The sequence below is a fragment of the Chaetomium strumarium genome, assembly GCF_033439665.1.
Source record: "Chaetomium strumarium strain CBS 333.67 chromosome Unknown B0T15scaffold_4, whole genome shotgun sequence".
In the NCBI taxonomy this organism is placed as follows: Eukaryota; Fungi; Ascomycota; class Sordariomycetes; order Sordariales; family Chaetomiaceae; genus Chaetomium; species Chaetomium strumarium.
Window position 1 is genome coordinate 3,946,368 of NW_026944432.1, and position 15,608 is coordinate 3,961,975.

Below are 15,608 nucleotides of genomic sequence, written 5' to 3' on the forward strand. Positions count from 1 at the left end.
CACAAACGGCAGGTTGCTGCAGCAGACTCCCTCCATCGTCTATAGCCTGGTTCATAACTACTTCGATATGCGGGGAAGAACCAGGTACAGGTCTCGGTACTGCGTGATCGTTTGAGAATCCGGGGGTTACATTCGCAAGCCATTACTAATAAGGTGTGGCGCATTGCCATCAAATGATCTGTGCGAGTTGCGAATACAACCTCATGCACCAAAGCTATGGCTGTCCGCCGAGGCAAACTGCGTTGTCTTCCATGTGAAAGTTGTTTGAACAGGTATCTCCAACGTACCGCAGGAACAACTCTCCTAGCCTGCCCGCACATGTAGTGTCATTGCGACCAGAAAGTGGCACCGCGGCATCATTGCCGAGATATTCCTCGAATACCCGTCGTCTAAGAACGTTAGACCTACGAGGTTGCGCATCCCTTCGCACTATTTCAGAGCCCGGCACGCAGAGGACGTTGTCGATGACAACAGCATGTGGAGATATTATAACATTCTCCTGGATAAAGTTCCAGCATGGCCATGTAGACGGCGAGAAAGGGGTATGAATGTAAACTGAGAGGACACTGTTGCTCTGAAAACCTGCTTGGTTCGCAAAACAATGACTATGTGTAGCCGTTCCCCTGTAGCCGTTCCCCGAGCATCTTTCATTCCGAGACGTCGTCCCAGTCCAGATTTGCTAAGTCCAGATGAGAATCGTACCATATGGCGTCCTCCTTCACACCATCCGCACCCACCGCCCAGACCCCGTCCTCGACCAAGTTCGCCCAATGGCCCAGCACCTCAGCCAGCCGCGGCAATCTGCTGGGTCCCCAGGGACATGGGCCACTGAACACACCAGCATTTGTTCGCCTAGACGGATATACTAGTTGCACCAAGTCTCCATCCCGCTCGTCCGCCCAGGAGGTATACAGCCCTGCCCGTCGCCCTACCGTAGCCTTCCCAAATGCGAAGGGCTTGTCGAACGAGTTGATCTCGAGATCAGGTACATGGCTCACATCGGCCGGAACCATAACCGGGTTGTCACCGGCGAGGCTAGGAAGTAGTATGATCCAATCCTCACCTTCCTCCGAAGTCGTGAACGTACGCCTGAACGTGTCTTCTGCTTCCGTTATATATACCTCGCGCAGGCGTTCGTTGGAGAAAGTGCCAATGCCCGGCGCTATAAAGGTCCATCCCTTAGGTCTTCGCGCACGGCTTAGAAAATGCTGTGCGAACCTGCTGAGGCGCAGGCGTTGCATCCCCTCCAATCGCAAGGGCTGCCCGCTTTCTCGTTTTGAGGCTTCTCCTTTCGGGGTTGATAAAGAGGGCATTTTGGATTCAATCGCATATAGCAAGCGTTCCCACTCCGAGATGGCTTCTGCGACCTGGAGGTTAAGGTGATGAGCCACCGCCTCCTCGATGGTGGAAGGGATAGGGACCCATTTTTGGATTCTGAGCCCTTCTTCGGCGCTGGGATCGTGGACGTAGCGGCCGGATTCCCAGCGTGATAATTCCTGTTTGAGGAGGCAGTCGAGGGGTAGCTGCTTTTCGGAGGGGGAGATTGCCGGGTAACGTAGGGCGTCAAGCCAAATGCCATAGAGGGTATAGATGTCTACGAACAGACCCCCATCCATGGCAGGTAAGGCGTCGGAGGGGAGGCGCTGGGGATAGAGGAGGAGAAACGCGGAGGAAGCCGCATCGAAGTCGTGGCTATAGAGGGGTGGGAACAACCATTCCGGCAAGGGTTGGTAGAGGAGGGGCGTTGGAGGGGTGAAAGTACCACTGCGGAGAGGAACAGTGGTTTTAAGCCGAGAGAGCAGGGTGGCGAGGGGCGAAAGCAAATCGAGGGAGGGGGCGTCGTAGTCGGGGTCCAAGGGCGGATTGGCGCGGTAGGATTCGTAGCGTTGGAGAAGGTCGGAGGAAGTGTCGGCTGGCGGCGAGTTTGGAGAGAAGGATCTAACGAGGAGGGTATTGTGGAGGTCGGCGCAGAGGGTGATGTACTCGTCAAGAGACATGAGAACTTGCTCGGGTTCGGAAGAGGCGGACATGACGATGGAGATTGGGTGTCGTCGGGAGAAATTAAAGCTCTAGAACAGTTTGATAAACATGAAACTATTGAGAGAAGAATTAAGGTTCGGTTCAGCATTGTACTGTTCTCTCGAGTCTAGTACGATGGGAAGTTCGAAGAAGTTGGGTTTCGTGAGTCGGGTATTGTTGCCAAGTTGCCCTAGACATTTACAGCAAATAGTGGAGAAGAATCGCCAGTCCAGGACGGAAGGGAGGCAAGAAGTTTTATTATGTCTAAAGCGGTGACGGCTTCTGGGCGATTGTCAACTGTCACGGCACCTCGCCCAGAGCCTCCTATACACGGAGCCAGGCCGTCAATAACGGGGCTGAGTGCGTCACACTATGGCCAGATGTTTATGTGTGTATAGGAGTAGGATCATGCTATGTGCATAACCCCAATGTAGTGAGGCACCTAAGTTATCTAATATGCATTGAGCATGCCGTTCATCCAGAGCAACCACTAGTAAGATACGGCCGGCACTGTGGTGTACCGTTGTGGTCCCAGAAAAGGTCGCTCTCCGGGCCCTTCTTGATGTAGTAAAAGTCACTCCTATCGTGACCGCACTCTGCTGCAGGGTCGGACACAGCCGCACCGCAGGATAAAGGATACCGTAGCCAGACGCTTTGCGTCATGAACCCGCCATTGCCTATCTCGCAGACTTTCTCCTCCTCCTCGAGCCCCAAGCCCGGGGCACCACCCTTTCGCCGGACGCCCTTCAGCTCTTCAAACACATTTGACGGAAGCTCGACCACAATGCCCTTCTGCCGCGCCGGCAACGGGAGACGGGTCATGGCATGGGCAAGCGGCCGCAGCAGGACGCGATTGATTTCATCCAGAGCGTAGACAGGCCGGACCTCGCGATCGTTGTAGAGATGGTCCCGGAATGAGAGCACCAAGCTGCGTAGGTTCGGGAATGGATCGCACAAGTGACGGAGATTGGCCGCCAGCTGAGCCCTGTCCTTGTTGGAGTCATGCGTCTTGCCACGATCAGGACGGAGAGAAGAACCGAACAGCACGAGGTCCAATCGCAGTTCAAGCGACGTGATACATGTCAGTCGTTCCGGTAGGATCAGATGGCGGGAGACGAGACCAGACTCCCGGCAGACTAGGTTACTGAAGAGGATGTCGCTCTCGATGAAAAACGTGTTGGTGGAATAGAGAACGTTTACGCCCTCGACGTATGCCTGCCGGCACGCGAGTAGCCAACCCATCACGCCGACCATGCATTTCCCCGGGGCGCCGATCATTGCGCGCGTTGTGATGGTTTCGGGCGGCCACAGATGACAGTAGGTGACCTCGCCATAGAGACACCCATCACTGTGGGGATAGCTAGCAACTGGACGTCCCTTAGCTAAACAGCGCCGCTCAAACCGGGAGCCTACAGGGAGCATGCGGTGGCAGACGCAGCTGGTCCACCGCCAAGCGCGTGGTGCGTCGCGGGCCGGGAAGTACCAAGGGCTCAAAGGTGACACACCAAAGCCATGCGCGGCGCCATTGACATCTTGCGCAACAAGATCGAAGGCGTCGGCTCGCCGCGGGTGGGCGAATTGCATGTCCAGGTGCAATGTGCGGCCTCCAAACGCCGCTATCAGGATGCGCCATCGCAACTCGGGAGGTACTCGAGCCAACCTGCCGAGATTGATAGGGGATTGCTGCGACGAGATTGGCGTGAGCGGACGCGGCCGCTGGGCTGGGAGAAACGGGAGCGGATACTCGTCGCCTTCGTTGGTGTCCGTATTTATGTTGCTAGTCTCGATCGGGCGAATCAAGCAGAGGAGCTGGCGAAAGCCGCGCGATATAGAGCCTTGGTTGTTGGCAGACATCGAGCGTAGTATACCTAGGTATAGACCTTAGTGTGGAGCCCTTGAATGCGAGGAAAAGAAAGAGGTATATACACCGTATAATCGCGCGATCGTTACTCAACGTTACCTACCTTATGTTGGCTCGTACGGAAAGTACGACCCGGGCGTGGATCTAGTATTTAATTGGGCCGGAATCTCTGGGCACCACTGAACCTCTTCTTCTGATGAAACATTCTTGCCACCTTCGACCTCACCCTGTTTGGCCTGGGCTTGGAGCCCAGTACCGGTCCTCGTTCAGTTCCATCGAACCTCTCCTTCGCTCTGATCAATCGCGAGCCCTGTTTTCCATCCTCCACCTTTTCTAAGTTGCAGTATGCAGGGGGTAAAATTAGGATGTAGAGGTAGTCGGCTAAACTTCGCGGGGATGGGGGGCCTAGTGGAAAACGGGGGTAATGTTGGAATTACCAACAGCCAGGACACCACATTGAACTGGAATAGGCAGCTTCTGTTGGAAATACAGGGCGGCCAGGGCGCATGGAACGCCGTAATCCGAACAGGACACATGCAACACATATGCGCATAATTGACTGCCGTTGCCCTGAATTGCTACGTTCCATCTGGATTTTGTCATTCTATGTGAGAATGCGTTCCGTGTTCCGGATGTGGGGCGGGCATGAACCACTTACACGGCTTCCTGCGAACAACACCTTGCCCTCGGCATCACCACTCTTGTTTGGGTTGAAGAGATCCTCGGGGAACCTAGATGTAGTTCCATGCCTTGTTAGCAATGTGTACCACGGACTTACCGGATACGGTACGTTCACCCTACTCGTATAAGCCGTAGTGGAGCGCCTCCACCGCCTTGTCGGGTCTCTCTTCTCAATGGATGCGGCAGGACAATGCTGAAGACACCGTCGCGGTATCATAACCGCCAGGTTGTATAACTGGAACCGGGTATCGTTGGCTGCCCGGCCGCCAAGGATCATGACCTTTCTATAACGGTCTTCAAGAGACAGTGCCGCTTCGTCTCGTTTCTTGCACAGCCAGATATCCTCACTTTCTTGGCCGTCAAACGGACTCTGACCGTGGAGACAAAGCCTCCACATAAGACGGCCATATGAGTAAGTATCCGCGTGGCAACGCAAGCTGCTTGGAACCGGCTCGGCGTGCTCTGGAGAGGTCCAAGGGGGGGGTTCTGTGGTGAGGGTGACCATCTCCATCTGGTGGCACTTGTCGCTGATGACGGAGCTGCTTAAGTCGGACAATTTTGCCCTCACATGGCCGCCTCCCAGATCGAAGACGAGAACGTTCTACAACTTGAGATATTTATGAATGACTCCGCTCGGGTGAAGCGCCTGGAGGCCCCTCCCAATCTCCTGGCTGAGCCACAGATAGGTCTCGATTCCGGGCTTCTCTGACTCGACGTACTGCTACAGGGACCTATGCTACACTTCCTCTAAAAGAAGTACTAGGATCTACGAGTTCGGAACTGGATTGATCCGGACTTATCGGATCGAGATAGCTGCACGATATTGTCATAGCACTTAAGCGGAGTATGGTAGAGGATTCGCAGCTCCTTTAATAGTAACTCGTAGGCTCAACACTTTATTTTAGGAAGTAGCGGGTCTAAAGGAAGCCGCTCTATACTAGGAAGGAGCCTCCTAACGCCGAGAAGTCTACGGTAAATATTATAGACGAGCGGGTTACTAGAGTACTTTATATAGTTTATTATATAGATAACGTACATTATTAGCGAGCGGGACATATCAGCGAGCGGGACATATCAGCGAGCGGGACACTAAGTTCTTGGCACAACGCGTCCTTCCTTATCTACCTCTAACAATGCGTTTTTCCTACAACTAAAGATGTCTTCCACTTCAAAGGAAGCTAGGGTAACCTTGGCCCTCAAAGCTCTTAAAAATGATATAGAACTAAGCCTTCGAGCCGCGGCCAAGCTCTATAACGTGCCAGTTTCAACCCTCGGCTACCGACGTACCTGCCAGCCTATACGACGCGATCTTCTAGCCAACTCACGGAAGCTTACCGATCTAGAAGAGAAGGCTATAGTCCAGTATATAACTGAGCTATCTGAGCGAGCTTTTCTACCAAGGCTACGTGGTGTGGAAGATATGGCCAACCAACTGCTACGTGTACGCAATGCGCCCCCTGTCGGCAAGCTCTGGGCTTACAACTTCGTTAAACGCCAGCCCGCTCTCCGTACGCGTTAGTCACGTCGATACGACTACCAGAGGGCTAAGTGCGAGGACCCAGAGGTTATTGGCGAGTGGTTCGCGCTCGTATAGAATGTCAAGGCCAAGTACGGCATTGTAGATGACGATATCTATAACTTCGACGAGACTAGGTTCATAATGGGTATCATCTTCCCAGGCATAGTAGTTACGACCTCTGATGGCCGTAGCAAGGCAAAGCTGGCCCAGCCTGGTAACCGCGAGTGGGCTACGGTAATCCAGGGAGTTAATGCCCTCGGCTGGGCTATCCCACCCTTCATCATCTTGGCCGCGCAATACCACCTCGCCAACTAGTATCAAGAGTGCAACCTCCCGGCCGACTGGCGTATCGCAACCACCGAGAACGGCTGGACTACCAATGCTGTAGGCCTCGATTAGATCAAGCACTTTGACTTCTATATAGCACCCCGTACAAAGGGCAAATATCGGTTATTGATCATCGACGGCCACGAGAGCCACCACTCGACCGAATTCGAGCTCTACTGCCAGGAGCATCACATTATCACACTCTATATGCCTCCGCATTCCTCCTACCTCCTCCAGCCACTCGATGTTGGCTGCTTTAGGCCGCTAAAGCAGGTGTACAGTCGCCAGGTCGAGGACTTGATACGCATGTATATCAACTACATAAGCAAGCTCGAGTTCCTCTATACCTTCTACAAGGCCTTCTTCGCCTCTATAACAGAGAAGAATATATAGGGTGGCTTTATAGGTGCTGGCCTTATGCCGTACGATCTAGAGAGGCTACTTTCTAAGCTGGATATCAAGCTTCATATATTAATACCCCCAACCTCACGGCCTAGCACTATACAGTCTTAGGTCTTCCAGACACCATACAACTCCCGGGAAGCCAATGTACAGTCTACACTCATCAAGACTCGTATTGCCAACTATCAAAATAACTCCCCAACCTCGATATTGGCTGCTATAGACCAGTTGGCCAAGGGTACAATAGCTATAATGCACCAGATGGCTCTTCTCTGCGCCGAGGTCTCTTCGCTCCGCAAGGCCAACGAGGCACTCAGCAAGCGCCGGAGAGCCAAAAGAACATACGTATAGCTTGGAGGATCGCTTGCGGTACAAGATGCAAAGGATCTATTGGACCAGAAGGCCGTGGTTGGGGAGATGGCGCAAGAAAAGGAGCCGGATAGTGGTAGTGTAGGGGGGGCTTGTACGAAGGTTCGGTGCTATAGTGTATACGGCAAGCCTGGCTATAATGCCTGTACGTGCCAGGAGGTTGTAGAAGGGTCTGATTCAGCTGTTTCTAATATAATTATAATTGGTTAATAGTCTTATTGTATTGCAATTGAGGATGGTTGTTGTAGAGTGGTGGAGAGTGTCCCGCTCGCTTATATGTCCTGCTCGCTTATAAGATACGTTAAATAATATTATTATCATGGTCAGTGCGTTCCACCGTTATAACTCCCCCCTCCAAAGAAGACTCGTCCTTGAGGCTTCTAATATAGCTCGAAAAAAATCCACTAAAACTATATCCAATCAATCGTATAGGTCGCTGTCGTTATTCCTAGAGTCCTCCTGCAGAGCCTTCTTCATCGACCAGAGCTCAGGGACCATACTATACTTCGGCATATCTATAGCTGCAATGTCCACCATGTTCAAATCCATTGGTTCGCCCTTGTTGTAATTAGCGTTGAAGAGCTTGGGGTTACCGGAACCGTAGTAACGTATATTGAGCTTGTAGAGCATTGCGATAAAGTGTGACGAAACCGCAGGCAGTCCTGCCTCTGAAAGGGTTCGCCGGTCGAAGGTATCTGCTGGTCGGACTGTAGGTCTCGGTGAAGCCAAAGGGTTCACAACAATGCAAGTCGCAATGTCTGCACAGTAATGTAGGGCTACCTTACTGCTTGTAATTGCTCACTGAGGAAGCTAGCTATCTGAATGAGTGGCAGAATGGTAGAACTATATACGGCTTCCTCCTCTAGGTGTCCCGTACCTAGATCTTTGGAACATTTGGAACAATTGTTGTTCTCGTTGTTCCATCTGGAACAACGTTCCTTGGCGTTGTTCCCCAGGAACAATCGTTCTTGGCATTGTTCCTGATTCCCTCAGTCCCCATTGGTTCTTTCTGATTCGCAATGATTGGATACGGGCACCGCCCGTCGACCATGCAGGTCGGCCCCCACCGGCCTCTGCAGGTTAGTTCATGACATAAAGCCGTTGTAATCGTCGAGTACAATAACCTAGGTATCAGGCTAGGAGCAGGCTGATTTATTCAAGCCATAACGAAGCATAGCGATCTTGGTGTTGTCAGGCCATGTGTTTGCCTTAGCTGCGTAAAGCAGCCGTTCGAACCAGGCTAGGAAGACTAGGAGCGGGTCGTTATCGGCTTGTTTTAAGGCTTGTAGTTTATCTTTGGCATCGTGCACTTTATTGGGGTTATTAAATAAACGGGCTAGTTGATTAAGCAGGTTCTAGGGGTCGTACTGCTTTATGTCTTCGGCAACAGCTAACTATAGTGTAACGAGTGCCTGAACCTTGCTGTCGAGACGACCATATATATAGAAAAACTAGGCTTCTAGAGCTCCAATGGCTTGACTGTCGATACAGAGCTTGGCTTGAATGGCCGGAAACTAGGTATCCTAATGGTAGGTGCCGAAGAACTTGTCAGGATCAAGGAGACTCGGCTTGGGCTTGCGGGCCGACTTAGTCCTCAAGTCGGTAAGCTCCTTTAATAAGGCTTGAATCTAGGCTTCGTAGTTCTAAATAACCTGCTGCATATGCTGAATAGGGTCCATCTTATAGGTCGGTTGTCGTTTATATTCGTTATTAAATGCAGATATAAGAAAAAGGAGGTGTCACGAACCAACCATATAGCAAGACCCGGTGGGGCACAACGGAAACAGGCAGAACCAATCAGCAGGGGTGAAAGCTGCAGGCGGCCGTATAGGGACGACCTGGGTAGCTTAGGGTCGCCGGCGAGCGAGAGCGATTATGATAGACTTGGGTAGCCGTCTACCTAAGGCGATCGAGGGTAAACCACGGTAGCTGGCGAATGACGGCGAGCTAATAGAATCGGCTAGGTATATAGTCATTCGTTATAGAGGGCTCTAGGAGTCCTCTAGTAAGTAATATAAGCAGTAAGGTAGCCCTATATCACTATACAGATATTGCGACTTATATTGTTATAAACCCTTTGGCTTTACCGAGACCTATAGTCCGACTAGCAGATACCTTCGACCGGCGAACCCTTTTAGAGGTAGGACTGCCTATAGTTTCGTCATACGTTGCTTACTCCCTTTGACTCTATTACGGTTCAGATCGAAGGTAACATCGACTATTATAGCGCCTTAGATACCTAGCACCCTAGGCTCTTAGGGTCAAGCCGCAACTATACAACAGATATAACAGGTTATCGAAGCCCTTAATATAAGGATTGCCTAACTCGAGGCCTAGAAAGATAATACTACGGCCCTCGATACTCTTAACGCCAAAATCGCCTAGCTCGAGGCTGAAAATAGCTATATATAGCAGCTTATTAACGAGGCCTATAGCGGCAAACCTAAAGATAAAGCCAAACTCGAAGCACCTCCTAAGTACGGAGGTAATAAAGAAGGACTTAACGTATTTTATAAGCGAGCTGTATAGTCCCTACTATAATATATCGTCCTTTTTATAACGTACATGATAAGCGAGTGACCCAGACAAGCGAATGACCCACTCTCCACTACCCTACAAACATTATCCTCAATTACAAAACAACAAAACTATCAACCAACTACAATCACATCAGAAACGGCTGAATCAGATGCTTCTGCAACCTCCTGGCAAGTGCGGGCATTATGACCAGGCTTGCCGCATACACCACAGCACCGAACCTTCGTACGACCCCCACCAGCACCACTACCATCCAGCTGTGTTTCTTGCATTGCCTCCCCACCTATAGCCCCCTGGCTTACCACCTCCTGTGCCTCCTGCACAGTAAGTGATCCTCCAAGCCGCACACGTGTTTTTTTGGCTCTCCGGCGCTTGCTTAGCGCCTCGTTAGCCTTGCGGAGCGAAGACACCTCTGCCTGAAGGAGGGCCACCTGGTGCATTACCGCCATCGTACCCTTGCTTCAACGGCCCAAAGCAGCCAACATCAAGTGGCTGGAGGAGGTGGGAGGAATGTGGAGGCATGCAGAGCGTGATAATATTGTTCTGCTGGCAGTAGAGCTCGAACTCGGTCGAGTGGTGGCTTTCGTGGCCATCGAGGATCAACAACCGGTATTTGCCCTTTGTCCGAGGCGCTGTATGGTAGTCGAAGTGCTTGATCCAATCAAGGCCTACTGTGTTGGTAGTCCAGCCGTTCTCGGTGGTTGCGATGCGCCAGTCGGCCGGGAGGTTGCACTCGGTATACCAGTTGACGAGGTGGTATTGCACGGCCAAGATGATGAACGGAGGGATAGCCTAGCCGAGAGCATTGACTCCCTGGATCACTGTTGCCCACTCGCGAGTGCCAGGCTGGGCCAGCTTAGCCTTGCTCCGGCCATCTGAGGTCGTAACAACCATACCCGTAAAGATAATGCCTATCATAAACCCGGTCTCGTCAAAGTTATAGACATCGTCATCCACAATACTATACTTGGCCTTAGTGTTCTGCACAAGCCTAAACCACTCGCGAATAACGTCTGGATCTTCGCATCTAGCCCTCTAGTAGTCGTATCTACGTGTATATCGCGTACGGAGCTCTGGCCGGCGTTTAACGAAGTTGTAAGCCCAGCGTTTGCCAACAGGGGGCGCGTCGCGTTCGCGCAGTAGTTGGTTGGCCATATCTTCCACACCATACAACCTAGGCGGGAATGCACGTGCAGATAGCTCATTGACATATTGAACTATCGCCTTCTCTTCTAGATCTGTGAGCTTGCGCGAGTTGGCTGGAAGATCGTATCGTGCAGGCTTGCCGGCGCGTCGGCGCCCCAGGGTCCTACGGTCAACCCCATAGATCTTAGCTGCGGCTCGTTCGCTTAGATTCTTGTCGTTTTGAAGAGCTTGGAGAGCCAATATTATCTGGCCTTCTTTTGAAGTAGAGGGCATTTTGGATGGTAGAGGAAATTTTGTTGTTGAGTGCAAAGATGTCGCGTCGTGTAGGAAGTGGGTCATTCGCTTGTCTGGGTCACTCGCTTATCATGTACGTTACTTAATATCAAATTTTCCTATAATCTAATATGCCCCCTACTTTAAAGGATATAAGGGTAATCTTGGCCCTTAAAGCTATCTAAAATAACGAAAAGTTAAGCCTTCGAGCCGTAGCCAAGCTATATAATATAACGTATCTTATAAGCGAGATGAACATATAAGCGAATTGAACACTTGCCACTATACTATAACAGTCAACTACAATTAACGTACGTTATAAGCGAGTGAAACATATAAGCGAGTGAAACACCCCCACCTATACCACAATACTTATCTCCAGCTTTAACCACCTACCACTATCAACCAACTATGATTACATCAAAAATAGCTGAATCAGATGATTCTGCAGCCTCCTGGCAAGTGCGGGCGTTATGGCCAGGCTTGCCGCATATACCACAGCACCGAACCTTCGTACAACTCCCCTCTATACCACCACTATCCTGCTCCTTTTCTTCCGCCACCTCCCTAATCACGGCCTTCTAGTCCAGTAGATTCTTTGCGTCTTATACCGCAAGCGATCCTCCAAGCTGTATACGTGTTCTTTTGGCTCTCCGGCGCTTACTTAGTGCCTCGTTGGCCTTACGGAGGGAGGCGTTCTCTGCATGAAGGAGAGCTACCTGGTACATTACGGCCGTTGTACTCTTGGCAAGCTGGTCCACAGCAGTCAATATCGAAGTCGGGGAGCTGTTTTGATGGTTGGCAATACGAGTCTTGATAAGCGTTGATTACGAGTTGGCTTTTCGGGGGTTGTATGGTGTCTGGAAGACCTAAGGTTATATAGTGCCAGGCCGTGAGGTTGGGGGTGTTGGCGTACGAAGCTTGATATCCAGCTTAGAAAGCACCCTCTCTGGATCATATGGCATAAGGCCAGCCCCAGCAAAGCCACCCTAGATATTCCTCTTGGTAATAGAGGAGAAGAAGGCCTCGCGGAACCTATAGAGGAACTCGACCTTGCTCACGTGGTTGATATACGCGCGTATCAAGTCTTCGATCTGGCGACCATACGCGTGCTTTAACGGCCTAAAGCAACTAACATCAAGTGGCTGGAGTAGGTGGGAGGAATACGGAGGCATATAGAGCGTGAGGATCTTATGCTCCTGGTAGTAGAGCTCGAATTCGGTCGAGTGGTAGCTCTTGTGGCCGTCGAGGATCAATAACCGGTATTTGCCCTTTGTACGAGGTGCTATATATAAGTCGAAGTGCTTGATCCAATTGAGGCGTATTGCATTAGTTGTCCAGCCGTTGTCAGTGGTTGCGATACGCCAGTCGGCTGGGAGGTTGTACTCTTGATACCAGTTGGCGAGGTGGTATTGCGCGGCTAAGATGATAAAGGGTGGGATAGCCCAGCCAAGAGCATTGACGCCTTGTATCACTGTTGCCCACTTGCGGTTGCCAGGCTGGGCCAGCTTTGCCTTGCTACGGCCATCTGAGGTTGTAACTACTATACCCGCGTAGATGATGCCTATTATAAACCTGGTCTCGTCGAAGTTATAGATATCGTCCTTTACGATACCGTATTTGGCCTTGACGTTCTATACAAGAGCGAACCAATCGCTAATGACCTTTGGATCCTCGCACTTAGCTCTCTGGTAGTTATATCGACGCGTATAACGTATACGAAGCTCTGGCTGGCGTTTGACAAAGTTGTATGCCCAGAGCTTGCCGATAGGGGGCGTGTTATATACGCGTAGTAGTTAGTTGGCTATATCTTCTATACTACGCAACCTTGGTGGAAAGGCTCGTAAAGATAGATCAATAATATATTAAACAATAGCCCGCTCTTCTGAATCTGTAAGCCGGCGCGATTTAGGCGTAGTGTTGTGTCGTATAGGCCTGCCGTCACGTCGTCGTATAAGTGTTGTAGGGCTGACGTTATAGACCTTTGCTATAGCCCGAAGACTAAGAGTATGGTCCTTTTAAAGAGCTTTAAGTACAAGGACAATCCTTGCCTCATTAGAAGGTAAAGCCATAGTTCGTTATAGAGGGATTGAAGGTAAGGTGCAAAGGGTATGCGATGTGGTAGGGAGTGTTTCATTCGCTTATATGTTTCACTCGCTTATAACGTATGTTACAACACAATAACATTATGAACCTACTATAATTATATCAGAAGCGGCTGAATCAGATGCTTCTGCAACTCCTGACAAGTGCGGGCATTATGACCAGGCTTGCCGCACACACCACAGCACCGAACCTTCGTACGAGCCCCCCCTGCACTACCACCATCCGGCTGCATTTCTTGTGCCACCTCCCCAACCACAGCCTTTTGGTCTAGTAGATCCTTTGCATCTTCTACTGCAAGTGATCCTCCAAGCTGTACACATGTTCTTTTAGCTCTTCGGCGCTTGCTTAGCGCCTCGTTGGCCTTACAGAGCGAAGCATTCTCTGCCTGAAGGAGGGCCACCTGGTGCATTATAGCCATCGTACCCTTGGTAAGCTGGTCCACAGCAGCCAACATCGAAGTCGGGGAGCTATTTTAATGGTTGGCAATGCGAGTCTTGATGAGCGTTGACTGTGAGTTAGCTTCTTGGGGGTTGTATAGTGTCTGGAAGACCCAAGATTATACAGTGCCTGGCCGTAAGGTTGGGGGTGTTAGTGTACAAAGCTTGATATCTAGCTTTGAAACTACCCTCTCTGGATCGTACAGTACAAGGCCAGCCCCTATAAAACCGCCTTGGATATTCCTCTTGGTAATAGAGGCAAAGAAGGCTGTGCGAAAGGCATAAAGGAACTCGAGCTTGCTTATATAGCTAATATACGCGCACATTAAGTCCTCGATCTGGCGACCGTACACCTGCTTTAACGGCCCAAAGCAGCCAATATCAAGTGGCTAGAGGAGGTAAGAGGAATGCAGAGGCATATAGAGCGTGATAATGTTGTTCTGCTGGCAGTAGAGCTCGAACTTGGTCGAGTGGTGGCTTTCGTAGCTATCGAGGATCAACAACCGGTATTTGCTCTTTATTCGAGGCGTTATATAGTAGTCGAAGTGCTTGATCCAATCAAGGCCTATTGCATTAGTAGTCCAGCCATTGTTAGTGGTTGCAATGCGCCAGTCGGCCGGGAGGTTGTACTTAGTATACCAGTTGGCGAGGTGGTATTACGCCGCTAAGATAATGAACGGAGGGATAGCCCAGCTAAGGGCATTGACGCCTTGGATTACGGTCGCCTATTCGCGGTTGCCAGGCTGGGCTAGCTTCGCCTTGCCACGGCCATCCGAGGTTGTTACCACAATGCCTAGGAAGATAATGCCCATTATAAACCCAGTCTCGTCGAAGTTATAGATATCGTCATCTATGATACCATACTTGGCCTTAACATTCCGTATAAGGGTAAACCATTCGCCAATGACCTTTAGATCCTCGCATTTGGCCCTCTGGTAGTCGTATCTACGCGTATAATACATCCGGAGCTCTGGCTGGCGTTTGACGAAGTCATACGCCCAGAGCTTACCGACAGGGGGCGCATCGCGTATACATAGCAGTTGGTTGGCCATATCTTCTATACTACGTAGTCTCGGGGGAAAGGCTCGCTTAGATAGCTCAATTATATACTGAACAAGAGCCTTCTCTTTGGAATCGGTGAGCCGGCGCGAGTTGGGCGTAGTGTCGCGTCGTGCAGGCTTGCCGTCCCGTCGGTTTCGGATGGTATTGACTGTGACGTTATAGATCTTTGCTGCGGCGCGAAGACTAAGTTTGGGTTCTTTTGAATAGCTTCAAGGGCTAAGATTACCCTAGACTCTCTTGAAGCCGAAGACATCGTTAGGTGTAGAGGATTTTGGTTGTGGTATGGAGAGAAGACGCGTCGCGGTCAAAGTGTTCAATTCGCTTATATGTTCATCTCGCTTATAAGATACGTTACCGGAATCAACCCTCCGTTCCCAATATGCTAGTACCCTTATAGGACGCGATACTACGCCTAACTCGCGCCGGCTTATGGACTCCGAAGAGAAGGCTCTTATTCAACATATAATTGAGCTAGTTGTACGAGCTTTTCTACCAAGACTATATAGTGTTAAAGATATAGCCAACCAACTACTATATATACGTAATATACCCCCTATTAGCAAGCTCTAGGCATATAACTTCGTCAAATGCTAGCTAGAGCTCCGGATATATTAGATATGTCGGTACGACTACTACAGGGCCAAATATAAAGATCTAAAGGTCATTAGTAAGTGGTTTACGCTTATATGGAACATTAAGGCTAAATTTAGTATTATAGACGACGATATCTATATCTTCGACAAGACTGAGTTTATGATGGGTATTATCTCTATAGGGTTAGGGTTAGGGTTAGGGTTAGGGTTAGGGTTAGGGTTAGGGTTAGGGTTAGGGTTAGGGTTAGGGTTAGGGTTAGGGTTAGGGTTAGGGT

General features: G+C 50.4%; 2 protein-coding genes across 2 annotated transcripts; both read right to left on the minus strand.

Moving 5' to 3' along the window:
- Positions 1–783: 783 nt before the first annotated feature.
- On the minus strand, positions 784–2,081 carry B0T15DRAFT_557217 (uncharacterized protein; the record flags this gene model as incomplete). The annotated part of the gene is made up of 2 exons (XM_062870439.1): positions 867–2,081; positions 784–828 (listed from the first exon to the last, which is right to left on the minus strand). Exons 1-2 carry the CDS (start codon positions 2,028–2,030, stop codon positions 784–786), a joined length of 1,209 nt encoding a protein of 402 aa, XP_062722040.1. The 5' UTR covers positions 2,031–2,081.
- Positions 2,082–2,411: 330 nt separating this feature from the next.
- B0T15DRAFT_534840 (uncharacterized protein) lies at positions 2,412–3,912 on the minus strand. Its single transcript, XM_062869463.1, has one exon. The coding sequence runs from the start codon at positions 3,871–3,873 to the stop codon at positions 2,494–2,496; it is 1,380 nt and encodes a 459-aa protein (XP_062722041.1). The 5' UTR covers positions 3,874–3,912; the 3' UTR covers positions 2,412–2,493.
- Between the last annotated feature and the right edge of the window lie 11,696 nt (positions 3,913–15,608).

What these genes read in the sequence shown, in the direction of transcription:
- B0T15DRAFT_534840 (XM_062869463.1), bottom strand. Translation starts at nt 3,873, where the DNA reads ATGTCTGCCAACAACCAAGGCTCTATATCGCGCGGCTTTCGCCAGCTC.